The 27,999-nt window shown below is 41.2% G+C and overlaps 1 protein-coding gene across 3 annotated transcripts; it reads left to right on the top strand.

Moving 5' to 3' along the window:
* Positions 1-33: 33 nt before the first annotated feature.
* On the top strand, positions 34-27,145 carry FBXO22 (F-box protein 22). 3 transcript variants are annotated; one of them, XM_077882060.1, is made up of 7 exons: positions 34-216; positions 410-548; positions 5,515-5,602; positions 6,573-6,668; positions 10,968-11,132; positions 23,654-23,819; positions 25,863-27,145. In XM_077882060.1, the coding sequence occupies exons 1-7, from the start codon at positions 83-85 to the stop codon at positions 26,278-26,280; spliced, it is 1,206 nt and encodes a 401-aa protein (XP_077738186.1). In that variant the 5' UTR covers positions 34-82; the 3' UTR covers positions 26,281-27,145. The 3 variants fall into 3 exon arrangements, with proteins under 3 accessions (XP_077738186.1, XP_077738185.1, XP_077738187.1); XM_077882059.1 differs by having other exon boundaries at positions 5,512-5,602; XM_077882061.1 differs by lacking the exons at positions 34-216; positions 410-548 and adding an exon at positions 4,473-5,327.
* Positions 27,146-27,999: the final 854 nt, after the last annotated feature.

The following is a 27,999-nucleotide window of genomic DNA, read 5'->3' as shown; positions in this document are numbered from 1 at the left end:
GTGCGCCCGGGGCGGGAGGTCGGCGCCCGCCTGCCCGCGGCCTTCCGCGTCGCCGTGGGGCTCGCCCGGGGGCCGCTGCGGGATGGAGCTGCTGGGCGGCGGTGGCCGAGGCCCGTGCGCGGACCCACAGGGCACCTTCGTGCTGGGCAACCTGGCGGAGGTGGTGGAGCGCGTCCTCACCTTCCTGCCCGCCAAGGCGCTGCTGCGGGCGGCCGGGTGAGAGGCGCGGAGGCGGGACGCTGACTTCGGGACGTGCCGCGGGCTCCCCTGGCTGGCGGGGCGGGCGGGCCCCGGGGCGGCGTCCCCACCGCGAGGTACGCCCGCCGTGCCCCTCCGGCTGCCGCGGGGTCCGGGGGGCGCGGGCGCGGGCGGGGCCGCGGGCTCACGGCCTGTGCGTTTGCGCCCCCAGCGTGTGCCGCCTGTGGAGGGAGTGTGCCCGCCGGGTGCTGCGGCTGCAGCGCGGCGTGACCTGGGTCTCCGCGGGGCTGGCGGGCGCGGGCCGCCGGCAGGACCACTGCTTGGTGCGCGCGCTGGCGGAGGAGCTCGAGGCAAGTGCGGGCCGCGGGGGCGGCGGGGCCGGGAGGGCGGGCGGGGTCCTCTGTCGTCCCTACTGTGTCGCCCTATTCCTGTAACTCGGGGAACGTTTTCTCGTGACGTGAGGAGTGTCCGTGACGAGGGCTCTCGCGCTGGCCGTTCCGTGTGCGCAGGTCTTAGGATCACGACTGTGCAGGACCTTCCCGTTGCCCGACCCGAGTCCTGTGGTCACTGCTCGCAGGGGGGCCGCCGGGTTTCCCTCCGCAGTAGCGTCCAGGACGTGGCCCAGAGATCCCGGCAGCAGGCGCCGTCCTCCTTCCTCCCGCGTCTCCGGCCTGCAGCCCCCAAAGCCGGGCAGGACCCGGGGGCTCGGGGCGTGAGCGGGGGGCGCGGCCCGGGGCGGCCGCCTTGACCAGGGGGCCCTGAGGCCGAGTTTCCGTGTGCCCCGGTGCTCGGGCAGGCTCTGCGGGCCTCGTCACGGTGCGGGGAGTCAGGAAATACTTAAAAAAAAATTTTTTTTTTTAAAGATTTTATTTACTCATTCACGAGACACACGGAGAGAGACATAGAGGCAGAGACACAGGCAGAGAGAGAAGCAGGCTCCACGCAGGGATCCCGACGTGAGACTCGATCCCAGGACCCGGGGGTCACGCCCTGGGCGAAGGTGGCGCTAACCGCTGGGCCCCCCCGGGCTGCCCGAGTCAGGAAATTCTTTTTTTAATTTTTTTTTAAATAAATTTTTATTTATTTATGATAGAGGTAGAGGGAGAAGCAGGCTCCATGCACCGGGAGCCCGACGTGGGACTCGATCCCGGGTCTCCAGGATCGCGCCCTGGGCCAAAGGCAGGCGCCAAACCGCTGCGCCACCCAGGGATCCCCCGAGTCAGGAAATTCTTACCGACACATTTCTACCATCCATTCCTCAGAGTCCGTTCAGATGCTGCCAGTTGTCCCGGTAATGTTCCCCGTAACAGAATAATTCAGATTACAGTCTTACCTTGTTTTTGTTATTTCTTTTGAAAAAAATTCTTTTTAATGATCATATTTATGCATGAGACACGGGAGGGGGGGGCAGGCTCCATGCAGGGAGCCCGATTGGGACTCCACCCCGCGACTCCAGGATCACACCTGGAGCCAAGGCAGACGCCTAACTGCTGAGCCATCCAGCCATCACCCTTTTAAAAAAATTTTAAGATTTTGTTTATCTGAGAGGGCGAGCGTGCATGTGCATGCCTGGGAGAGGGACAAGCAGACTCGGCACTGAGTGCAGAGCCTGGCACTGGCTTGCATCCCAGCACCGAGATCATGACCTCGGCAAAAATCAAGATTTGGAGGCTTCACCAAGCCATCTAGGCGCCCCTGTCATTTCTTTAATTTTTGAGGTGGAACAGTTTCTCAAGCTTTCCTTGACTTTCACAGCTTTGACAACTATGTGAATTACAGGCCAGTTATTTTGTAGAGCTTGTTTCTTAGATTCAGATTAGGTATCTGGCAGGAATATCACAGAGGTGATGCCGTGCTCTTCTAGCTTCATCCTGTCAGGTAGCATATGACTTCCATTTCTGTCCCATTACTGGAGGTACTACCTCTGATAATTTGATTCAGATGGTCTGTGTCTGCCAGATGGCCCTCCTGTAAAATTATTCTTTTCCACTGTAATTAGGAAGTAATTTCTGAGGAGATACTTTGAAACTATGGAAATACCTTGTTTCAATTTATTCATTGATTTATTTCTGTATAGACTCTTAAGTCTCTTATTTTATTCATTGGAATATGATCTCTAACTACCAGTATTTATTTTGGCATCCAAATTGTCCCCAGTTTGACTAGACTGAGCCCCTTCAGCTGGTTTCAGGGTCTTTGAGAGATGAGTCCATCACCTTTGAGCACCTCCTTGCTTTCTGGCAGAAGATGCTCAAAGCTCATTTTATGTTTTGTCTGCTTTAGTCCTGGAATCAGTCATTTCTTTAAAGAGCTTTGGTTCCTTTTAGTGGAAAATGGTATTTAAAAGCCAAGATCTGGAATCCCTGGGTGGCGCAGCGGTTTAGCGCCTGCCTTTGGCCCAGGGCGTGATCCTGGAGACCCGGGATCAAATCCCACGTCGGGCTCCCGGTGCATGGAGCCTGCTTCTCCCTCTGCCTGTGTCTCTGCCTCTCTCTCTCTCTCTCTGTCTCTCTCTGTGTGACTATCATAAATAAATAAAAATTAAAAAAAATAAATTAAAAAAAAAGCCAAGATCTGGCCAACTCAAGGCAGTTGAAGGGTTTGCTGCTCCAGAGCCCACTGGACAGAGATAAGGAATATATACGTATGTATGTGTTTGTGTATGCATACATACGTGTACACACGCACACAAACCTCATCCATACACATACATTTACAACTACATTTTTATATATATGGAAAGTCAGGAGTTTGCAACAAGCACATCCCATTTCAGTCCAACATAAGATTCTTCCCAATTTTCTTTTCTCTTAGGTATTTTTTGTACTTTTCCTTTTAGAAATCTGGCGCTCGGCATTCTTAATATGTCTAAATATTAGACAAATGCCCGACAGGTAACCAGTCTTCTGTTTCCTTCTTCTCGTGTGGATTTTCTCCTTACTCTGGTCTCTAGGATTCAGATCCAAAGCGGCCGGTATCCACAGGCAGGCTTGCAGTAAACTTTTCTTTGCACTTTGGCTCAAATCCTGCCCAGTGTATTTCTAGAGGTTGTCACTTGGAGAAATTCGAAATGCAAACACTTCCATAAAGATGTTTGCAGCATCATTTATTATAAGGGAAATTGAAAACAACTTACAGTGTAGAAATAAAGCCACTTACTGATGACCTGTAAGATACAGTAGTGACAAGAAAAAATGTTCATGTCGTAAGAAAGCAGGTTATGAAATTAGTATAATCTGAGTTATTAAAAACAAAAGGAAGACTAGAAAAGAAGCTAATATGTCAGCAGAGGTTTTCCTTTTGGTGTACAATTGTGTGATTTTATTTTTAATGTTTTAAATTTGCTTTTTTTTCCTCTAAGTTTTACCACAGCAGGTATTATTTTTATATAGCTTTAAAAGTTTATACAATATAATGGCTGTTATAGCTGGACAGATTTAGGTTTGAACCCATCTTTGGTGCATACTAGCTGCCAGTCTCTCAGAAAGTTACCTAATCTCTCTGAGCTTCAAGTTCTATCTCCATAAAATGAAAAGACAATGAGAATTTTCCTCATACCCTGAAAGAGTTGTTCTAACGGTTAAATAACGGAAGATGATGCATACAAATACATTAACTGCAGTACCAGGGATAATATTTTCAGTAAATGAAATTATTCTCTATTATCAGTGTCATCATTAAAATTCATACAGTAATGCCCTTAAAGAAGTTTATTCAGTGTAGTAAATGCTAGCGTGGTTAGACACAAACATGTAACCTTGTCCAAATCATGCTGTTTCCTTTGTGTTTGCCGCATTACCTAGTGGACATGGTACTATTTTAGCCATAAAGATAATTTAACTTTTATTAGATTTTAAAGTCCACTAAAATTTTTATAAAATATCTTGCCATTTTGGAACTTCTTTGAATGGTGGAGTAAGGATGTAGTTGTCTCACATTGTGCTTTAAGAACATTTCCTGTTGAGGACTGTCACTGTTACTGCTTCTAATGAGAATTAGGAAGGAAGACTAAGCAAGTGCTTTTCATTGGGTACCAGGAGAGAGAGAATCATAAACCTTCAAGACTATACCTTCTATCTCATTACTCCCTGTACCAGATGACTCCAAAGTTAGGCAGATAATGAAGTTGGTAACCGCATAGAGAGCAATAAGGCCATGGCACACCAGGGCGTACTTGCCTGCATTTAGCCCAGTCCAAGTGTTGTTAGAATGTCTAGTTTTTTGAAAGAATCTGGAGGCCCACATTTTCTGTAAATATTTTATGGAATTTTAAATAATTGGTAACCAGGTTATATTCTTTGAAAATGCTGTGCGGACCAAGGGCAATATATCCATAGGTTATCAGCCTTGGAGCCATCACAAGGTCATCATTCTGTCTCAGTATCTTTTTTGAGTTTGTCTATACGAAATCTACTCTGAAACATCATAACATTCCCCAAAATTACAGTGGAGTAACATTTTTTTTTTAATAACATTGAGGCTTTGCTATATGTGAGTACTTCATTCTGTTCTGACAGTTAAGTCTTTGAAAATAACCAGTTCAGAAAAAAAAGTATGTTCATCCTTTTGTTTAATTCAACCACTTTGTCACTTGTCTGTACTGTGACATTTAGTGGGAAACAGGAGTCTGAAGAAGCCCAGCTCGTGAGTGCAGGTGAGGCACGAGTATGAATGACTGGGATTTGAGGACTGGGGTCCTGAAGGAGTCTCAGAGAAGGTTTTGTAACAGAGGTGGCACTTTGAGTGGTCTCTTGAGGGAAACAATCCTAAATTAAGTACAAAGTGAAAAGAGCTGCAGGAGAATCCCCGAACGGCAGTGTGTGTGTGTGAGAATTATAGGAAGCAGAAAGGTCCCTGGAGGGAACCAGACGGTAAGGTGGAAGTGAAGGTCTGGGATATTGATTTGGTAGGCAGTGGAAGGAGTGGTACAGGGTGTATACCTTCCCTTTGTTGCTGAGGTGTTTCTGTGACTGTAATGCCTATTCAAACAGAGCAAAAGTGGCAACTTTTGCTGGCACTTAATGTTTTTGTTTAAGAGTTTAAATTATGAAAATGAACTTGTTGAGTCAGGCTGGAATGAGTTTGACCTGAGAAGAAATAACAGATGCTCAAATGAATGGCCTGAAAAGGTAAGAGCATGAGTGGAAAATGAATGGGAAGTGGTTGGAGTCAGAATGCTAACATTGACCTGAAGGGGAGGGTACGCCAACAGCAGTTTGGACCAGGGCAGAACTTTAAGGAACCAGGAGAGCACTCATGGATTCATGTGATCTAATTCCTTTTTTTGTTTTTGTTTTGTTTTGTTTTTGTTAGCAGAATGTTCACATCTTACCACAGACAGTTCTTTATATGGCTGATTCAGAAACGTTCATTAGTCTGGAAGAGTGTCGTGGCCACAAGAGAGGTAAATACTGAAAGAGAAAAGGTTTGGGGGTTTTTTGTTCCTTATATACCTCTGGAGTTAAATACTATCCTAGTCTTGAGAGTTACAGACTTGGTGAGGCTCTCGGCCTTCTCCCTATGGCAGATGTGAATACATTGTCTTTGAAACTTGAAGACCCCCCTTCTGCTTCAGACTGATTTCTGAACTTTGGAGTACAATTAAAACGTTCTTTTGAAAGATGTTTTTCTCATTTTGAAACAATTTAATCCTCCAGCCACTTTTTCTTACTAAACAGGATGTTTATCTTTGGCTATTAAAACCTTTTATTTTGTGATGGGGACCCGTTCAGGGACACCAAAATTACACTGTGCCTTCCTGACTCTGTTAAGAGAAGTACACCGAGTGTCCCAAGCTGGGCACACGGAGGCCCAGAGCTCGACCTGGGTAATCACTGTCTAATTTGAATCCAGGTGACTTGTTTATGCAATGAAAAAGTCATGCTGTAATATCAGCTAAACAGAGAGGTACCAAAAATAAAAAAATAAACTGAGAGGTACAATAGCAAGGTAAAATGTAGCTGCTGTTGCTAGATTTAACATCATTGGGGCATAAGTAGTATATGAACCAAGCAAGAAAGGCAAATGGTGGTGCTGAGGGTCAGATTTATAATTTAATAAAACAGGCCCCAAATGGGAAAATGTTTTCATCAAAGTTGTTAGTCCTTTTTTTTTTTTTTTTCTTTAAAGTAGGCTCCACAGCCAGCATGGAGCCCAACATAGGGCTTGAACTCATGACCCTGAGATCCAGACCTGAACTGGTATCAGGAGTTGAGTGCCTACCCCTTCACCACCCAGGCACCCCCATTGACTTTCTCATAAAGCAGTGGTATAAACGACTTAAACTTTATTCCGTGTTTGCTGTTTTCCCCCCCACACCATCACAATTGACCTCAAATGAATAACGTAATAATTTTGCTACTGTATTATTACAGCAAGGAAAAGAACTACTATGGAAGCAGCATTTGCCCTTGAGAAGCTATTCCCAAAACAATGCCACATCCTTGGGATTGTGACCCCAGGAATTGTAGGTGAGAGAAAATACCAATTTGATGATTTCCTGCCTTGCATTACTGAGGGATCCTGTAGATTAGCAAATTACTTGTAGCCTAAAAGCACATTTATATTTTTGGCCATCCAGAATGCCATAAAGTTAGTCGTATTTACCATGGTATTATATTTGACTTCTGTTAGTGTTCTTTAGGTTATTGTGGCTAGTAGTCTCAGGGCTGTCTGTGTAAACTAAATGTGATGCATATCTTTCTAGGGGAGCCATTCGTGAGAGAAAAAAGCTCACATTCTCCCTCTCTCCAAATTAGAAAGCTTTAAGTGAGCATTCTCACTTTTGTCAATTCAACCAGTATCATTTCTGGTAGGCAGGAGAGTGTTAGGGCTAGGAATAGAAGCCACAGTAGATCTTCCTAGAAATCTCTCTTTCTCTGCTGACACCATGGTTTGACGTTTATAGCGTGAAATTATACCCTTTCCCAAGTTCACTAGTGAATTTTTACCGTTTTTTATTATTCTTGATTCTTTTCCATAGCCCACGGGGGAGAGGCACAGTATTGAAGAAGTCACGGTACAGTGATTCAGGTGCCTGGAATAGAATCCCAACTGTACTTAGTATATGTGTGACTTTGGGCAAGTTACCTAACCTCATAGGACTTCAGTTTCCCCATATATGAAATGGAGATGATTGATAATACCTCTTTGGAGGGTTATGAAGATGAAATGAGTTAGCGCAAGTAGAGTAGAGATGTGCAGGAATCAGTGAGCACATGTTAGTTCTTACAACTTTCTTTTTTTCACTCTGTAGTACTCCATAATTGACTTTTGACCTAAATTTAAGAGTCTTATATAGTGAGGTAGAAGGATTTCAAGTGTTCACAAATGAATAAGGGTAAATACTGGTTGATAGAAACTGTTTCATCTCTCCCTCTCGTTATCTGCTCTCCACCCCCTGCTATGACATCCACCTATTACCACACATTTCATTTCTCATTGGATTAAAAAAAGGATATCAGAAACCATGCTTTTCTTTTACGTTTGAATCTTCCTTAAATGAGTGATCTAGGTTTTGCCATTACTAGTTATTAGCAAATGCTTACATAGAATAGTCGCTTCCTCATTTTCTTTGGCCTCCCCACCTCATCCACTGTGGCTTTTTGAAAGCACAATCACATTTCTCCTCTAAAATTTCAGGTGGGAGGGTGGACTTGGGGAGGACCCCGTTGTGAGGGCAGGAGGTCTACCTTAAGCCTGCCTTACGGGCTCCCCTTACGCTGAAGGAGTTTTAACGTTACCTATTCCGAGTTTGCATATGATCTTGACATCAGGAGGAGGTGCCATTGCAGTTCCATCACGTTTCCCTGGACACACTGATTTGGGTTCCCTGGGAGCCAGGTGCTTTCTGTGAGGCAGTCCCATGTATATCCCAACAAAACTTCTGCCAAGACATTTGGTTGGATTTCTTTTTCTTAAGCCACAGTTTAGTGATCATTTCTAAAGCAGCCATTGGCTACTGGCCTATCTTCCCTCTTTAGGTTCAGAAAGCTTCAGGTTTGAGAAAATTTTTTCATTCCTCTAAGCGTAGAGGTCATTTTCTTTCTTCTAAGGTGAACTTTACTTACAGTGACCTGTACAATTTTAAGTGTACAATTTAATGAGTTTTGACAAATATATACCCTTATGTAACCTTACACACCAGTCAAGATAGAGAATATTTCTGTCATCTCAGGAAGTCCCTACGTGCCCTATTCCAGTCAATCTGCCTATAAAGGAAATCCCAGTTCTGATTTCTGCGACCATAGATTAATTTTCCTATTGTATGTCATACAAATGGAACCATATAGTATATACTCCTTTTTATGTCTTGGCTTTTTCTCTCTGTAAAAATATTTTTAACAACATAATATTTTTGAGATTTCTTTATGTTACTGTGTTTATCAGTAATTCATTTAAAAATTATTGAGTGTAATTCTGTTACATAAATAGACGATATTTCCACTCTATGGCAATTTGGATTGTTTCACATTCCTGGCTATTATGGATGATGCTCTCGTGAACATTTTTCTTTTAAGATTTTATGTATTTGAGAGAGAGAGCACACGCGAGAGCACAGCAGGGGGAGGGGAGGGGCAGGGAAACAACAGACTCCCCACTGAGTGAGGAGCCTGACATGGGGCTGGAATCCAGGACCCTGAGCCAAAATCAGGAATTAGCCGCTTAACTGACTAAGCCACCCAGGCGCCCCAGGTTGTGAACATTTCTATGTAAGTCTTGTAGCCATGGGTTTGTTCTTGGGCAGTTACCAAGAGGTGGGATTGCTGGGTCTTGGGGTTGGTATATGTTTATAAGAAACTGCCAAACCATTTTCCAGAGCCATTTTATACTCCTCAGCACTGAATGAGGGTTTCAGTTGCTCACTGTTCCATATCCTCGCTAACACTTAGTGTCTTCAAAGGAGTCTTTTCATTTTAGCCATCATAGTGGGTATGAGGTGGCTTCTTGTAGTGGTTTTAATTTGAATTACTCCAATGATTTTAATTGTGTTGGCATGTTTTCATATATTTTTTGGCTATTTGTCGGTTTTGTGACATTTCCGAGTCTTTTATTCTTTTTTTATTGGATTTTTATTTTTGAGTTGAAATTATTTATATATTCTAATATAAGACCTTTTACAGGTATAGGTATTGTAAATCTTCTCTCCCAGCCTATTGCTCTCTTTCTTTCTGTTAACAGTGTCTTTGATGATCAGTGAACTTTTATTTTGGTGAAATCCAGTTTATGTTTTTCTTTTTATGGTGAATGTTTTTTAAATCCTCTCCAAGAGGGGGATCCCTGGGTGGCTCAGCGGTTTGGCGCCTGCCTTTGGCCCAGGGTGTGATCCTGGAGTCCCGGGATCGAGTTCCGCATCGGGCTCCCAGCATGGAGCCTGCTTGCTTCTCCCTCTGCCTGTGTTTCTGCCTCTCTCTCTATGTCTTATCATGAATAAATAAATAAAATCTTAAAAAAAAAATCCTCTCCAAGAAATGTTGGCCTATCTCAAAGTCACAGAGGTATTCTCTTATGTTTTCTATTAGCTATTCTATTTAGCTCTTATATTCAGTTCTGTGACCTAACTTGAATTAATTTTTTATATATGGTGTGAGATAGGGGTTCAAGGTTAATTTTTTTTTCATACGTTCATCCCATAATTTCATCACTCTTTGTTAAAGGTTTTTTTTTTCCTCTAATTGCTTTGGCACCTTTGTTAAAAATAATGACTGCATGTTTATAGGTCTTTCTGGATTTAATTCCATTCCATTGATCTATTTGCCTATCCTTTTTTAAAAAATTTATTTATTTGAGAGAGAGAAGACATGAGAGAGAGAGCACAGGTAGGGCAAGGGGTAGAGAGAGAAGCAGAGTCCCTGCCGAGCAGGGAACCCAATCTCCTTTTGTGCAATATTTAAATCTCTTTTGAATGTCTTCTCAGCTGGACTACTAAAGCACTTTCTCAGTAATCTTCAGTCTTTGTTCTTACTTCTCTTGAGAATATTATCTGCAGAATAGTTTAGCTCCACATATGAATCACATTACCATTCTTCTGTGGGACTTGATCTTCTGTGGGATCATGCACTGGGCTGAAGGCAGACACTTAACCAGCTGAGCCGCCCAGGCACCCTGTATTTGTCTATCCTTGAGTCAGTGCCATACTACTGTAGGTCTTGATCCTCTTTTTAAAGATTGATTAGTGTAAGTTTTGATGTTTTTTTAAATCATTTTGGCTATCTAGGTCATTTGCATTTCCACATATATTTTAGAATCAGCCTGTCCATTTCCTTTTTGTGTGTGTAAAAGTACTTTGCGTATATATAGCTCTGTGTGTGTATATGTACATCTATACATACTTTATATAATTGTCAATATTTTTAGGATAATTTTTAAAAGTAGAATTGCTGTGAAGATGTATTTACTACCCCCCAACCTCTTATTTAGAAACACTTCAAATCTTCCAAGTTGAAGAATGACAGGATAGTACAGTAAACATCCATATTCCTTTCATCTAGATTCACCATTTTAAAAAATTTTGCAATGGTTGCTTTTTTTTCTGCTTGTTTGTAAAACATTTCTTAACCATTTCAAAGTAAATTGCAGACAGCATGACACTACCCCTAAAATTTCAAAACTGAGAAACTTGTACTCAGCTTTTAACTTGTTGATTATCTTGGTTACCCAAAGTGTAGTTATCTAAGTGAGGCAAGATAGGTATCTAAGTGGGGCATGAAGTGTTACCAAATTTCAGCTTTATTAAATCTGTTCATAAAACTGTTTAACTTTTTTCCTAGTGACTCCAATGGGATCAGGTAACAATCGACCTCAGGAAATAGAAATTGGAGAGTCTGGCTTTGCTCTGTTATTCCCTCAAATTGAAGGAATAAAAATACAACCCTTTCATTTTATTAAGGACCCAAAGAATTTAACACTAGAAAGACATCAACTCACTGAAGTAGGTAAGTCACTGTTATTTACCATTAGTTGCCCAATTTGTTGATTGATTTTGTTCCTTTGAGAGTCTAAATTAAATACACATTACTAGAGATGTGGGTAATTCAAATTAGTGATTCACGGAGGCTACCGCAGTACACTCTTGGTAAAATTTACTTATTTTTAAGTGTTTACTTACTTTTGATGGACTGTGCAATTTTCTTTTTATTTCTTAAAAGATTTTAATATACTTTTTAAGTTATTTTACTTATGTTAAAGCCTGAGAGAACCAGAGATGAAAAATTTTCCAAAAATACTCTTGATAATAAATGTCTTTGTATTTAATTCTTAATCTTGAAGCACTTCTTTCTCTTTGAATATTTAATCATTTGACCTATTTTTATTTTCTGAAAGGTTTTTTAAAGCATTTTCTTAGACCAATAAAAGGCATTTATTGGGAAAAAAATTTTAGAAGCTAGAGGTTAGTTCTATGTCGATTAATTTAAATGGGAAAAAGTATAGTGAACTTGTTAAGTTTTAGAAAAGCTGTAAATGAAGGTAGAATTTGTCAAACAAGTATTTACTAGGATATGTCAGAGTAGATAGGTCATAAGGTGATTTTGAAGAGGTAAAGGGTTGACTTAATTTCCAGGATCTGATGAGAAATTTTAATTTAATATAGTAAGCAACAGAGGAGTTACTCAAGCAGAACAGTGTTAAGGCTTTTTGCCTATACCTACAAATGAACTTATTGGCATTAACTCATTAAAATCTGTTAGCATAGAAGATACTCAGTGGTGACCTGTTTATGCATCAATCAGCCAGTCTGTAGAGCTAAGCCTCTGTTATTTGAAATGGCACCAAATCCAGTGGGAATAAAAAATTATGTAGCAGCGAAGGAAAAATTTGTGATTGGTTTACTGATGAGTAAAAAAGGAGTCCACATTGAGACTGACTTGGACAGCTGTCCTTTACAATGTAAAAGAAAGATGTAAAGTGGTTGATGGCGATGGAAGGAGGAGGCATTGGCTGCGAAGATCAGCAGCTGGCAGCAGCAGGCCTCAGTAACATAGAAGAGAGTTGTCAGGTACAGGTATAGGTACAGGTAAAGCCTTCGAGGTTTCAATAGCCAGTGTGTGGGGTTGGGCTGGATACTCTAGCTAGTAAGGACACAGGCTTGTAGCTGACCTAGTTCTGCTACTTTCTAGCTTTCTAGTTCAGGACAAGTTTCTTAACTTTTCTAAGCCTCGGTTTCCCATCTGTAAAGTGGGAAAACGAACTTCCAGAGTTGTAATGATTAGATGAAGTGGCTTATGTAAAGCACTTAGCAAAATACATTGCTGTGTAGATGGTAGGCCAGTGTTGGCCTCTGTACCTTAGGCAGGCTTTGCAGTGGGTCACAGTGATGCATCTGCAGTGTGGCCTTGGGGTGTGTGGAGGAATAGTCTAGCGGGAGCTCAGGAAAAGGACATTCCGGGAAAGGGCAGCGAAGGTCTTGGATATTCGAGTTACATGCTATTTCTAATCCTCATGAGAGCCTTGCCAGGTAGCAATTGTCACAGGGTGTTGTTGGTGAGGAAACTAAACTCTGGCAAGAGTAGAGAGCAAAGGCTCTTAGACTACATGGTACATAAACAGAACACCAGAGTTATCATAAAGCTGCCTGAAATCAAGGATGCCAGATGGAGTCTAAGGAAAACTTCAGATTGGGCCTTTTAAATGGATCTAATATTAGCTACAAAGGCAGAAAGAATTTTAGGAGGAAATGTGACTGTGTAGCCAAACCAGAGAGACTTTGTCATATTATAATGAGATTTGTTGGAGTTAACAGTGCTCAGCAAACCAGAACTCTCTTAGATTGGTGGCTAAAAGTTTGTGGGTCTCAAAGTCAAGAAGGAGTTGAGGTCAGAGTTGTTGGTTTGAGAGCCATTTGCATATATATGTCTTGGCAGTCTGTCTGTGAAGAGTGTCCAGGACAGCTTAGTACAGACTTTGGAAAATACTCCAGCAGCGAATTTACAACAAGGAAGGAAGAAGAGAGAGAGTTTGATGCTGATGAGAGGATGGGTATGTTCACTGGGTTCATGATAATAGAAATTCTATGTTAATTTCATTCAGCATCATTAAAAGGTCCCATAGGGCTAGAAAACTAATTGAATGCCAATTCTGTCTCAGTGCTACTCCAGGAAGGGTGTGACAGGTACATACATAATTACAACCCAAATAGAAAGTGAGCTGTGCCTCTGTAGAAGATCTGGAAAGGTTGCTGTAAGGATCACCAGTGGGAGGGAGAGTAAGGAGACTTCGTGGGCCACATAGCATTTAAAGCTTTGAAGGATGAGAAACATGAAAGGTAAGAGTGGTAACAGGATAGGCTAGATGATTAGCAGAAACATAGGCACAGAGCCAGGTAATGAGAGCATGTAGGGAAAGTAGTAAACAGTTTACTTTTGCAGGCAAAGGATGGGGCACAGTGAGGCCTGGCTAGAGAGCATAGTTAGTAAATGGCAACTGTTAACCAGAAATCTTCACCTAGTTGCGATTGTGACCCTTGGAAGATAGTGGAAGCAGGGAGACTAGTTCGGAGGCTCCTGCAAGAGTCTAGACAAGCACTGTAAGGCAGGGAAAGACCACCTACAAGTCTGTGCCAAGTCTGCCTCCCACATTTCTGTAAATAAAGTTTTACTAGAACCCAGGCATTTGTTTATGTATCACCTATGGCTGCTTTTGCACTCCAATGGCAGAATTAAACATACAACTGAGAGTATATGGCTGGCAAAACCTAATTAACTATCTGGCCCTTTAGAGAAAAAGTCCTCCAACCCCTGTGGGATACTACCATGAATGGGGTGCTTTCCAGTGTTAGAGAACACAGAAGAGTTGCCCCAGTGCTTAGGCACCGTGATGAGAAGACCTGTGAAGGGCAACAGAAAGCATTGAAGTGGCTCAGTTCTCCATGAAATTGGAAGTGCCTCTTGAAGACGAGGACCTTGCGTTTGAGAATTGTAGTTCTTCCTGACCTTGTGTAGAGAGGATGTCATTGTCTGGCCCAGCATCATAGTATATATAATTTTATACACACATTCTTTCTCTTACTCTTTTTGAATTTACAAAAATGGCACATTTTAAAAATGAGGGACAGGTGTTCCTGAGGTCTGTGTGGTATCCTGTATTAAAAATAGTCTCTGGGATGAAAAAAAAATATGTGGATGAGCACTTAATTTTTGAGAAGGGCAGAAACACCTTACCAAAGTTTCAGAAAAAGCCATTGTTTGTTCTTTTAGGAACTGTTTGCATGCATGCCATATGCTAGGTGCTGTATGTGTGGGACTCTAGAAATACATGGTGAAGTTCCTGCCTTCTGGAGCTTCCAGCCTAGCAGAACAAACTGACTGCTTCCTTCAAGTACCATGGATGTGAAATATGTGCCAAGTAGAAGCACAGAGGTGCTAGGAAACCTGTAACCACAGTACTTAAAATCTGTTGTGGGGTTTTGGGAAAGTGACGTGGACAGGGCCCTAAGAAGAAGCGACCTAGCTTGCGGAAGGGTCCTCAGATGTGGATAGTGAGGAGCATCATTGGAGTCTTTACCTTCTTTCTCGGTTACTGACAAAAATAGAGCAAGGTAGCCTAAGATCAAGGACAGGAAATAGAAAGGGCCTGATAATGCACCTTCATAGAAGTTGAAATGCTGTGGATTCAGTGCTTATTTGTGAAACATGAAGAATCTGGTGTGTCTGGAGTAGTGAGGACAGCTGTCGGGGAGAGTGTGATGTGAGGTGAAGCTGCAGAGGCACGTCATGCCCATAAAACACGGTAAGAAATTTAAAGGAAGTGGGAAGCCAGGAGTCTAAACAGGAGTGACATAATCAGATCGGTCTTTTGACATAGACCCATTCTGGGTACTCTCTTCTGTTCCACTGATCGATGTGTCTGTTTTTGTGCCAGGACCACACTGTCTTGATGATCACAGCTTTGTAGTACAGCTTGAAATCCATCACAGTCACAACTTGTGATGCCCCTGGCTCTGGTTTTCTTTTTCAATATTCCCCTGGCTATTCAGGGTCTTTTCTGATTCCACACAAATCTTAAGATCATTTGTTCCAACTCTCTGAAGAAACTCCATGATATTTTGATAGGGATTGCACTGAACGTGTAAATTGCCCTGGGTAGCATTGACATTGTCGCAGTATTAACTCTTCCAATCCATGAGCATGGAATATTTTCCCATCTCTTTGTGTCTTCCTCCATTTCTTTCAGAAGTGTTCTATAGTTTTTAGGGTATAGATCCTTTACCTCTCTGGTTAGGTTTATTCCTAGCTATCTTATGCTTTTGGGTGCAATTGTAAATGGGATTGACTCCTTAATCTCTCTTTCTTCAGTCTCATTGTTAGTGTATAGATATGCCACTGACTTCTGGGCATTGATTTTGTATCCTGCCACACTGCCGAATTGCTGTATGAGTTCTAGCAATCTTGGGATGGAGTCTTTGGGTTTTCTATGTACAGTATCATGTCATCTGTGAAGAGGGAGAGTTTGACTTCTTCTTTGCCAATGTGAATGCCTTTTATTTCTTTTTGTTGCCTGATTGCTGAGGCTCGGACTTCTAGGACTATGTTGAATAGCGGTGGTGAGAGTGGACATCCCTGTCGTGTTCCTCATCTTAGGGGAAGGGCTCCCAGTGTTTCCCCATTGAGAATGATATTTGCTGTGGGCTTTTCGTAGATGGCTTTTAAGATGCTGAGGAATGTTCTCTCTATCCCTACACTCTGAAGAGTTTTAATCAGGAATGGGTGCTGTGTTTTGTCAAATGTTTTCTCTGCATCAATTGAGAGGATCATATGGTTCTTGTTTTTTCTCTTATTGATATGCTCTATCATGTTGGTGGTTTTGCAAGTGTTGAACCAGCCTTGCATCCTGGGGATAAATCCCACTTGGTCATGGCGAATAATCCTCTTAAGGTCCTGTTGGATCCTATTGGTTAGTATCTTGTTGAGAATTTTTGCACCGGTGTTCATCAGGGATATTGGTCTTTAATTCTCCTTTTGCGGGGATTCTTTGTCTGGTTTTGGGATCAAGGTAATGCTGGCCTCATATAACGAGTTTGGAAGTACTCTGTCCCTTTCTATCTTTCAGAACAACTTTAGTAAAATAGGTATCATTTCTTCTTTGAATGTTTGATAGAATTCCCCTGGGAAGTCATCTGGGCCTGGACTTTTGTGTCTTGGGAGGTTTTTGATGACTGGTTCAATTTCCTCTCTGGTTATTGGCCTGTTTAGGTTTTCTATTTCTTCCTGTTCCAGTTTTGGTCATTTGTGGTTTTCCAGCAATGCATTCATTTCTTCCAGATTGCCTGATTTGTTGGCATATAGTTGCTCATGATATGTTTTTAAAATTGTTTATGTTTCCTTAGTATTGATTGTGATCTCTTTAGTTCATGATTTTATTAATTTGAGTCTTTTTCTTTTTAATAAGGCTTGCATAGGGGTTTATCTATCCTATTAATTCTTTCAAAGAACCAGCTCCTGGTTTTGTTGCTCTGTTCTACAGTCCTTCTGGTCTCTATTTCATTGAGTGTTGCTCGAATCTTTATTATCTCTCTTCTGCTAGGTGTAGGCTTTATTTGCTGTTCTTTCTCCATTTCTTTTAGGTATGAAGTTAGCTTGTGTATTTGAGATTTTTCCAGTTTTTTGAGGGAAGCTTGTATTGTGAGATATTTTCCTCTTAGGACTGCTTTTACTGTATCCCAAAGATTTTTTTTTTTAATAAAATAATTTTTATTGGTGTTCAATTTACCAACATACAGAATAACACCCAGTGCTCATCCCGTCAAGTGTCCCCACAGTGCCCGTCACCCACTCACCCCCACCCCCCGCCCTCCTCCCCTTCCACCACCCCCAGTTCGTTTCCCAGAGTTAGGAGTCTTTATGTTCTGTCTCCCTTTCTGATATTTCCCACACATTTCTTCTCCCTTCCCCTATATTCCCTTTCACTATTATTTATATTCCCCAAATGAATGAGAACATATAATGTTTGTCCTTCTCCAATTGACTTACTTCACTCAGCATAATACCCTCCAGTTCTATCCACTTTGAAGCAAATGGTGGGTATTTGTTGTTTCTAATGGCTGAGTAATATTCCACTGTATACATAAACCATATCTTCTTTATCCATTCATCTTTCGATGGACACCAAGGCTCCTTCCACAGTTTGGCTATTGTGGACATTGCTGTTATAAACATCGGGGTGCAGGTGTCCCGGCGTTTCATTGCATCTGAATCTTTGGGGTAAATCCCCAACAGTGCAATTGCTGGGTCGTAGGGCAGGTCTATTTTGAACTCTTTGAGGAACCTCCACACAGTTTTCCAGAGTGGCTGCACCAGTTCACATTTACTGTATCCCAAAGATTTTGAATGGTTGTTTTGATTTTCATTAATTTCCATGTATCCTTTTAATTTTTCTCTAATTTCCTGGATGACCAATTCCTTTTTTAGTAGGATGCTCTTTAACTTCCACATGTTTGGGTTTCTTCCAAATTTCTTCCTGTGATTGATTGAGGTCTAGTTTCAAAGCATTGTGATCTGAAAATATGCAGGGGACAATCCCAGTCTTTTGGCATCAGTTGAGACCTGATTTTTGACCCAGTAAGTGGTCTATTCTGGAGAAAGTTCATGTGAACTTGAGAAGAATGTGTATTCAGTGGAGTTTGGATGGAAAGTTCTGTATATATCTGTACAATCTGTTTGGTCCAGTGTATATCATTCAAGGCCCTTGTTTCTTTGGTGATGTTCTGCTTAGAAGATTCGTGATTGGCAGAGAGTGCCATGTTGAAGTCTTCTACTATTAGTGTATTATTATATAAGCATGTCTTTACTTTGGTTAATTGATAGACTTGGCAGCTCCCACATTAGGGGCATAAATATTCATGATTGTTAGGTCTTCTTGTTGGATAGACCCTTTAAGTATGATTTAGTGTCCCTCTCCATTTCTTACTACAGTCTTTGGGATAAACTCTATCTGCTATGAAGATTGCTACCCCAGCTTTCTTTTGAGGACCATTTGAATGGTAAATGGTTCTCCACCCCCTTCATTTTCAGGCTGAAGGTGTCCTTAGGTCTAAAATGAGATAGATTAGGTAGGTAGGTAGGTAGATATAGATTTTATGTATATATATATATATATATATATATATATATATTTTTTTTTTTTTTTTTTTTTTTTTTTAATATATAAAATGAGTCTCTTGTAGACAGCAAATAGATGGGTCTTGCTTTTTTATCTAGTCTGATTCCCAGTGTCTTTTGATGGGATCATTAAGCCCATTCACGTTCAGAGTAACTGTTGAAAGATAATGAGTTTAGTGTCATCGTATTACCTATTCAGTCCCTGTTTTTGTGGATTGTTTCTCTGGGCTCCCTGTTTCTTTTACAGGGTCCCCCTTAATATTTCTTGCAGAACCAATTTGGTGGTCACATATTCTTTCAGTTTATGTCTCTCCTGGAAGGTCTTTATCTCTCCTTCTATTCTGAGACAGCCTTGCTGGATAAAGTATTCTTGGTTGCATGGTTTTCTCATTTAGTACCCTCAGTAGATCATGCCGGCCCTTTCTGGCCTGCGAGGTCTCTATGGAAAGGTCTGATATGTCTCCCCATATAATTTAAGACTCTCTTGTCTCAAGCTGCTTTAAGAATTTTTTATCTTTGGAATTTGCAAGTTTCACTATTAAATGTCGAGGTGTTGAACGGTTTTTATTGATTTGGGGGGGTCCTCTCTATCTCCTGGATCTGAATGCCTGTTTCCCTCTCCAAATTTGGGAAGTTCTCAGCTATGATTTGTTCGAATATAATTTGTGGTCCTCTCTCTCTCTCTCTGAGTCTCTTCTGGAATCTCAATTAGATGTATATTCTTCTCAAGCTATCATTTATTTCCCTAAGCCTTTCCTTGTGGGCTCTTTACTGTTTTTCTTTTTTCCTCAGCTTCATTCCTTTCCATCAGCTTGTCTTCTATGTCACTCACTCTTTCTTCCACCTCATTAACCCTAACATCCAGTTTGGATTCATCTCATTTAATCTGTTTTTAATTTCGGCCTGAGTAGATCTCAATTCTGCAGTAAGGAAGTCCCTAGCATCCTGTATGCTTTTTTGCAGGGCCACCAGTATATCTATAATTATACTTCTTTTTTTTTTTTTTTTTTAATTTTTATTTATTTATGATAGTCACACAGAGAGAGAGAGAGAGAGGCAGAGACACAGGCAGAGGGAGAAGCAGGCTCCATGCACCGAGAGCCCGATGTGGGATTCGATCCCGGGTCTCCAGGATCGCGCCCTGGGCCAAAGGCAGGCGCCAAACCGCTGCGCCACCCAGGGATCCCCTATAATTATACTTCTGAACTGAATTTCTGACATATTTAAATCCAAATTCTGTAACTCTTTGGCAAAGAGTTTCCAGTTATTTCTTTTGTAGTGAATTCTTCCTTCTGGTCATTTTGTCCAGTGCAGAGTGACTGTATGTGTGGGCTGAGTCAAAAATATCAACCACGACGTAAGTAAAATGTACCCTTGGTGATTCCAGAGAGGTCAGAGACCAGAAAATAAAAGAAAAAGAACAGAACAAAATAAAAGGACCACTGAAGTAGAAAACAAATTTTAAAACAAATTAGTAAAAGTAAAAAGCCAAAAACCAACAACAAGAAAAAAAAAGAAAAAAAAGTCAAGAAAAAGAGAATAAACGGGGGTGGAGGGATAGTGGTGGTGAGGAAGTGGTAGTGGAGAGAATGTGGTCTCCCTGTGGGGTCCTAGAGGGTGATCCTCTTGGTTCTGAATGTATTATGTTCTGTATGTTAGAAGGTGCTCAATCCCAAATTTATATAAACTGGCAGTACTTAGATAAAGCCCCAATATTGAACACACAAATATAAGCAAGATAAAAGAGGGGGGCAGAGTGAGAAGGAAGAGAGAATATAATCTCACAGGATGAACCAGCATGGTGTTCCACTTTGTTCTGGGTGTATGTCCGTTGTGTTTTAGAAGGTACTAGCTTCCACCAATGTAAAACAAAATGAAACAATAAAAACAAAACAAAAAACAAATACCCGTATCTCATATATCTCCAAAATTAAATTGAATTCGTTGAAGGGAATCCAGAAGTGAAAAGTACATCTAAGAGATGTAATTGTAGAATTATGAAAGTCAAAAAGGAAAAAATTTTAAAATGAAGATTTGGTAAAATATTGTAGTTAAGGTGGGAAAAGGGAAATTGTTATTCTGATTTAAAAACAAGTGTAACAGAAAGAGAAAATACAACAAAAAAAGGGACCCTCTAGTTCTATATACTATTTTCCCTCAGTCCTGGAGCTTTCTAGCCCTGCTTGTTCAGTAAACTTGCTCTTCTCCTCTTCCAGGGGAGAGTCTGCTGTGCTGATTCTCAGGTGTGTGTACCTGAGCAGAGATGCTCCACCCTCTGCTGGGTGCTGGGCTCAGTGGGAGCTGTTTACCCCATGGGGCCTTTGTTCTCTGGCAGCCCCACCTCTCCACAGGCACAAAGTGAAACAAGGAGGAACACCAATGGCCACAGCCAGATCTCCAGCTCTAGAGTCGAGCTCCCCACGAGTAACTAACCACAGCTCCCAGTCCTCCCTGGCCTAGATGCTCCAGGGGCTGGAACAGGTGTGCTGATCTGCACAGCTGGGGGGCACCCAGCGGCAGGAGAGTCCTCACTGTCCTGTGCCCTCCCCGCTTCCACCTGATATGGGGGGAATGGAGCATCACTGGCTTTGTCCACTTGGGGGCCCTGGTGTCCAGGGCCTGGTGCCGCTGGACCCACGCTCCCAGGGACCGCCTCTCCCGAAGGGAACAGAGTGGATTACAGCCACCTCCATCTGTTACCAGGCTCTATTGTAAAGGCTGCCCCAGAGCCGCCCGCCTAACCAACTGGCTTCTCCCCAATGCCCTGAGGGCTGTGGCCCTCCAGCCTTTTACTCACCACGGTTTGCCTTGAGCTTTCCCGGGGGCGGGGGTGGGGGGTGGGGGGCCTCCTCTTACAGTGACTCCGGGAATCTTGAGGCTTCACTGCCCCTCCTGCCATTCTGCCCTATTTCCCTGCTGAGCTCTTTTCTGTCAGGAAGAACTCAGGTGCAGATTTTTAAAGTTCCTGCTTCTCCAGGGCTGGGCTCATGCCCCAGAGGCTTCGCAGATCTGCTTTAGCCCTGCTAGTCATGGTTCCCCTCCCCAACTTGATGTTTTATTTTTTTCACCATCCTATCTTGGTAAAAGCAAAAACTAAAGTTATCTAGGTAAGTTTGTGGGGCTGAGTTGAGGACCCCTACTCTTCGATCATCTTGCCCCTCCCTCCTATTAGCCTCATTTTAAAGAGAGATTTTCTTTGAAGTATATTTTCTTTTTTTTTTTTTTAAGTATATTTTCTGTGTGCATTTAGATTCAACCACTTTGAAACAAATCATAAGACATTTGTCTTGAGAGTGGCTTCTCTAAAAAGAAGAGAAATCTGAACATGCAGTCCTAAAGTTTTTCCAAGCTTTCCCGGCCTGTCTTTGGAGTATTTCTTCATATTTTTGCTTTCCTGAATCTGACATGGGACTTGGTGTCTAGAGTACTCAGAGTACTCAGATGAAAATGTTAGTAGACAATTGTGAAAGAGAGTCTAGAGCTTAGAAAACATTAGGGAAGATAGATATTTAGAAGCTTTAGGTTTCTGAAACATAAAAATCTGAGTGGAGATGTGTGTTTTAATCTAGACCCTACCATGTAACTCTCTGGGCTTGTCACTTTTCTGGGATTAGCAGTCCTTACTTGTAAGACTAGACAGTTGATCCCTCTTCCAACTTTAAAAAGTATTTTAGAAGAGGAAAAACATTTTTTCCAAATGTGCTGCTCTGGTCTTTGTGGGGGAAAAAAGACCTTTTAGTAGGTTTTAGGATATATGGTATGAAAGTCTTGGATTTCTAGAATAATATCCTTTTCACCCTCCGTATCATTGTATAGAAAATTAAAAATAGAGCAGAGGCAGTTTCCCTTGATAAGTCATTACTTGCTCTCGCATGATTTATTTCTTGTTAGTAATCAGTGATCCCCTGCCCCACCCCCACCACAGTTTGCTTAAATGAGCCTTATTTCTGATGACTGGCACCTTAGGTCTGTCAAGAAGGAAGTCATGTGGCTGACTCAGTGGAAACAGGAGTGTGGGTTAGGTGTTGGATTTTTTTTTTCCTGTCCAATTATGAGTTTGATAATGCCAGAAATTTTGAAATTGATAATCTTAAGTCCCAGAGGTTCAGGTGAAAGCAGGGGAGTTTGTAGGGAAGTGCCTGTCTCCTGTTGGGCTATACCACCCCCTAATGGAAACTGCTTTTTGTTGATATGCTACAGAATAGAACACTTTTTCCTGTTTTGGAAAGAGTTTAAAATCCGTCTTCACTCCCACCCCCTTTCCTGGAAAACGTAGATTGGGCCTGTATGTATTTTCATGATGTACTGGTTTCCTGAGACTGCTATAACAAACCCAGAGGCTTAGAACAGCAGAACTGTATTCCATCACTGCCCCAGAGGCCAGAGTCTGAAATCCAGGTGTCTAGTGGGATGCACCCCCTCTGGAAGCTCCAGGGTAGATCTCTTCTGTGTCCCCCACCCTCTGGTGGCTGTTGATAGTCCTTACGGTTGCATCACTCCACTTTCTGCCTCTGTGGTCACATTGTCTCCTCTGTGTCTGTGTTTCTTCTAAGCACATTTGGCCTAGTATTTATGGACCCTGCCTGGATAATAACAGATGATATCATCTCAAGATCCAAAGGCAGCCCACCTGGCTCAGTGGTTTGGCGCCTGCCTTCGGCCCAGGGTGTGGTCCTGGGGTCCTGGGATCGAGTCTCACATCGGGCTCCCTGCATGGAGCCTGCTTCTCCCTCTGCCTGTGTCTCTGCCTCTCTCTGTGTCTCTCATGAATAAATAAATAAAATCTTAAAAAAAAAAATTCCCTAAACACATTTGCAAAGGCCTTTTTTCCCCATGTCAGTTCACATTCATCCGTTCCAGAGGTTTGATGTGGATACATTTTGGGGGGGACCACCATTGGACACTACAGGTGGTTGGTGCCTTGTCTGTCCATTTTCTCTGGATCTTTAAATTATCACTGCTGCTAACTCTGTTCTGTGTAAACCAGCGTTCCCTTTTATTCCAGGTGTGTCCTGTATGGAGACAGCTTCTATCAAGATCCACCACAGGTGCTGCTCAGTTACATAGCAGCTTCCTTATTTGTGTTGAGTGTGGGTTGTATTATTTTCAAATAGCCATTTCATTTTTTTAATGGGGAAAATTAATGCCAGCAAACATGTTAAACAGTGTTAGATTTTGTAAAAAAAAAAAAAAAAACCAAAACAAAATGGGAAACTGGACAGCATCACTAAACTGCATATAAGTAGAAGTGCAAGTAATTAGCAGAAACATTGCATTTTGCAAAAATGTAGAAGATTGTAATAAAAATACTAATATTCCTCTTGGAAAGCTATCTTTAATTGTTGCTCTTCTTTTCTCTGCAGGCCTTCTAGATAACCCTGAGCTTCGTGTGGTCTTGGTATTTGGCTATAATTGCTGTAAGGTGGGAGCCAATAATTATCTGCAGCGAGTTGTCAGCGCTTTCAGTGATATGAACGTCATATTGGCTGGAGGCCAGGTGGATAACCTGGCATCACTGACTTCTGACAAGTAGGTCTCCTGTGCTTCCAGTTTCTCCTATGCATGACCACAAGTGTTCTCAGGTTTTTCTTACCTAGGCTTTTTAAAATACATGTTTACAGAACTGCTAAGCTAATAGTTCACTCTGTTTTGCAATACTCAACATAATTCTGCTTACTGTTAGGGAGTGAAATTTTTATGTTTTCTTTTAATAACTTATTTTAGTTGAATTCATCCTCTCTTCTAGGTTGATTTTCAGCATTGTCTACTGGAGTCTCCCTAACAGCTCTGAACCCTGTACAACCATAGTGATCACTTCCTCTGTAGTTCTGTTTCCTCCTCTAAAGGAAACACATGGTTACACAGTGAATCCTCATGGTAAAACTTCTTAGAACCTCCGGTATGCTGAGTTCTATGGAAATTCTCTGGAGAGGGAATAACATTACCTGTGACAGTTCTCAAATCTGTCTTCCTCACCAGAGAGGAAGAGGTGAAGAATGCAAGTGCACTGAATTCTAAGCAGTAGAATCACCTAATTCTCAGTGATTACCTGTGGATTATTTCTCCTCAGACCTGATCTTCTGTGCGTCTTTGCTTTTACCTCTAAATTGTATGTCAGCGCAGTGATGATTTAGTACCTCATTTACCTTTTAAATGCCAATCTCACTCAGACCAGGCATACAACATCTGGGATGCGAGCCTGTTAGCATGGTCAGTTGACTGTATAGCATTTTCTTTCTTTTTCTTTTTTTTTTTTTTTAAGATTTATTTATTTATGATAGAGAGAAAGAGGCAGAGGGAGGGAGAAGCAGGCTCCATGCCGGGAGCCCGACGCGGGACTCGATCCCGGGGCTCCAGGATCATGCCCTGGGCCAAAGGCAGGCGCCAAACCGCTGAGCCACCCAGAGATCCCTGTATATCATTTTCTTTCTGTACCTATTGTGGGAAATAAGCCTCAAGAATCGTTACATTAATTTTAATGTGGTCTTCGTACTGTGTCAGTGGGTAAAAGAAGCCATTGAGTAAATCAAAGCTCCGTTTTGACAGTGGCCAGATATACCACCTTGCCAAAAAAAAAAAAAAAAAAGGATAAATAATTCTTTGAGACAAGATACTGACAATACACATTGCGATTGTATGTCAAAGAGGAAACATAGTAAGTTTAAGGGGGCAGTGGAGGACTTGAGAAGGTGGATTTTGCTCCTCAGTAAAGGGTTTTGCTACTAAGTTAGCCTTACTGTCTTAATCATTTAAGCTTTTAGAATTAAGTATCTTGTTAGCCAAGTAATCTTGCCCTTTCATCAACTCACATGTTGGTAAACATGATAGAAATATAAGGTATTTGTTTTTCTCCTATAGGTGTTCACTATATTATGCTCTATAACTTTGATACTTTATATTTTCTTTAGTAAGGATGAAATACTTCATTTTTTAAAAGAGCAAATATAAGCAAAACATGTTTTTATCTTTAGATTAAGCTGAATTCTAGGCTGAAAGTAATAAATAAGACCCAGCAATAGAATCTTGTTTCTTTATGGACCAGATAATGTTAAGCTAAAACTTCTGGAGTTACAGGTTCCTAATAAGATTATTGTTCATGATTGAATATCTAATATATCTTTTTTTAGAATGTGACAGCCAAGGTAAGGGGGAGAAAGATACCAAACGTGTAAATAATACTAGAAAGCTTTATTTAGTAGATATCATGTATATGTATAAAATTTTTAAGATTCCTTCTAAGAAAGTGAAAAAGGTTAAGGATATTTTATATCTTTCTAAAAACCCATGATGGTTTTCAGAAATCTTTGTGGAGATACATTTGCCCCTCAAATTTGTGACTGAAAAAACAGTTGTTTACTTCCTCATAGATCTGCTTCCTTGCCTTCTTTTAAGTGTTTTCATAGTTTAATTTTTAATCCCTATTATACTGCTCTTAGCTAAAGGTAAGCCTCGGGCTAGATGGAGGCTGTTAAAGACAGCAGCTCCTGGCCAGTGAATCACTTTTCTTTTACCTTTTAAAGTTTATATTTTATTTCATGATGTATCACCACATTTTTCTAATTTGATTTCCAGACAGCCTCTGGATATTGACGCCACTGGTGTGGTTGGACTGTCATTTAGTGGACACCGAATCCAGAGTGCCACGGTGCTCCTCAACGAGGATGTCAATGACGAGAAGACCGTTGAGGCTGCGATGCAGCGCCTCAAAGCTGCCAACATTCCAGAACGGAATACCATTGGCTTCATGTTTGCATGTGTTGGCAGGGGTTTTCAATATTATAGAGCCAAGGGGAATGTTGAGGCTGATGCATTCAGAAAGTTTTTTCCTAGTGTTCCTTTATTTGGCTTCTTTGGAAATGGAGAAATTGGATGCGATCGCATAGTCACTGGGAACTTTGTATTGAAGAAATGTAATGAGGTAAAGGATGATGATCTATTTCACAGCTACACAACAATAATGGTACTGATTCATCTTGGGTCATCTAAATAAAGCCGCCTGTAAAGTGGCTTTCACAATATATGACTTCCGGCTCTGCCTTTCCTAGAAAATGGAAACAGATGTATATTTCAAAAAAGAAACAAAACAAGAACAACTTTATATGTGTATCAGTTTTGTAGCTTTGAATCTCTATAAAGATTATATTAGGGGTGGTTTTTAATAAGTTTGGTGAAGGACAGCTTTGTATATAACATACCACAAACAGATTTGGGAGCTTTTGCATCATGCACAATCCTAACCGACGATGGCTGTATTGTACCAGATTATGTAGCTGCTGTGTAATGTGACTTTATAGTCTTCCTAAAGCATAGGAAGATTGAGAGAGGATTCATCAGTAGGATGAAGATGTAAGACATTCCATGACTACCTCTGCATTGTTAGATCTTTTAGTAAAATCATGAAGACCTTTTTTTCTCCCTTACTGAAGGAGAAAAATACATGGATAGCTTGAGAAATCTTTCTCTGCTTTACGGTTTTGCCTATTTTTTCAGAAGCTGTAACAAATTGCTGACTTTTTACTTATTTGATAAAAATTAAATAACTATTTTTGTTCTAGTGCCCTGAAGTTGCTTAGTCAAATAATTGCCAAGACTAATCAATATTTTATTACTTTATAAGGAAAAAATTTTCCTTTTCCCTCAGTGAAGAAATTCTAAGAGAAAATCCTTTTCTTCACCTAGTTCTATATAGCTGACAATTACATCACCTTATTTTGGTTTTATACCAATAAAACCTACCTTGGAAACTCACTCAGACAGTGTTTTTTGTATATCATTGCTTTTGGTGAGTGAATGATGGAAGTAAATAATACTTTAGAAATGAAAACCCAAAAAAAAAAAAAAAAAAGAAATGAAAACCCAGAATAGTAATTGTCAGCTAGTAAGTCTTGCCATGTTCCCCGCAGAATGATTTTTAAACTTGTATTTCTAGTTATGCTAATACCTAAAGGAGCTATGTTGAGAGAACACCAATTTTCCCCACTGACCTTCTTCACATAGTGCTAGAACCTTGGATTTTCAGCCAGGCATGTGCCTCCCATAGCAAAGACTGCAGTTCCTATTGTCCCTTGCCATTGACTGTTGTGCCAGTGACATGACATGTAAAAAATGGTGTGGCCAGTTTTTAGCTCTTCCCTGTGCTTGATGCTTGGGAGTGGATCTGGCAGTGAGACATCTTGAACTCTTCAGAAGAGACGATGCCCTTGGGGGACAGAACCATGTCCGGGGTTGCCGTACAATTTTGTTGAAGGGCTACCATATGCGGCTTGGATTGTCTCTCTCCAGACTGTCTTACAAGATCAGAATCAACATGAGTCTTGCCTCAGCCACTGTTTTTTTCCAGCTCTTATAACAGGTGTTTATAATAGCATAGTCTACCTAATACAGTATGATATGACTAATGTATGGCACTTTTGTAATGGTCAGTGGTTCTAACAGAACAGTAGAAAACCTACAAGGTAAGTGAAATCAAATGTATTAACCTTCCTGCTTTTCTATTTTTAATCATTTTCCTCAGTTTTTACATTAAAAGGTTTTCTTTTGCTGTTTATGTGATAAAAATACTTACACATTTATTTTATAGCTATCCTAAATCTTAATTCCTAAAGAAGGTGCAAAGAAAAGTTTTAGAACTTTTTATCTGTGAATAATAATAATCTCACCTTTATTTAGTTATTAAGTTTTTCTGTTATTTGACATTGGTTGCCCATTA

The sequence above is a fragment of the Canis aureus genome, chromosome 32 (assembly GCF_053574225.1).
Source record: "Canis aureus isolate CA01 chromosome 32, VMU_Caureus_v.1.0, whole genome shotgun sequence".
Lineage (NCBI taxonomy): Eukaryota > Metazoa > Chordata > Mammalia > Carnivora > Canidae > Canis > Canis aureus.
The sequence above is the reverse complement of the archived record's forward strand: the minus strand, read 5'-3'. Positions and strand labels throughout refer to the sequence as shown.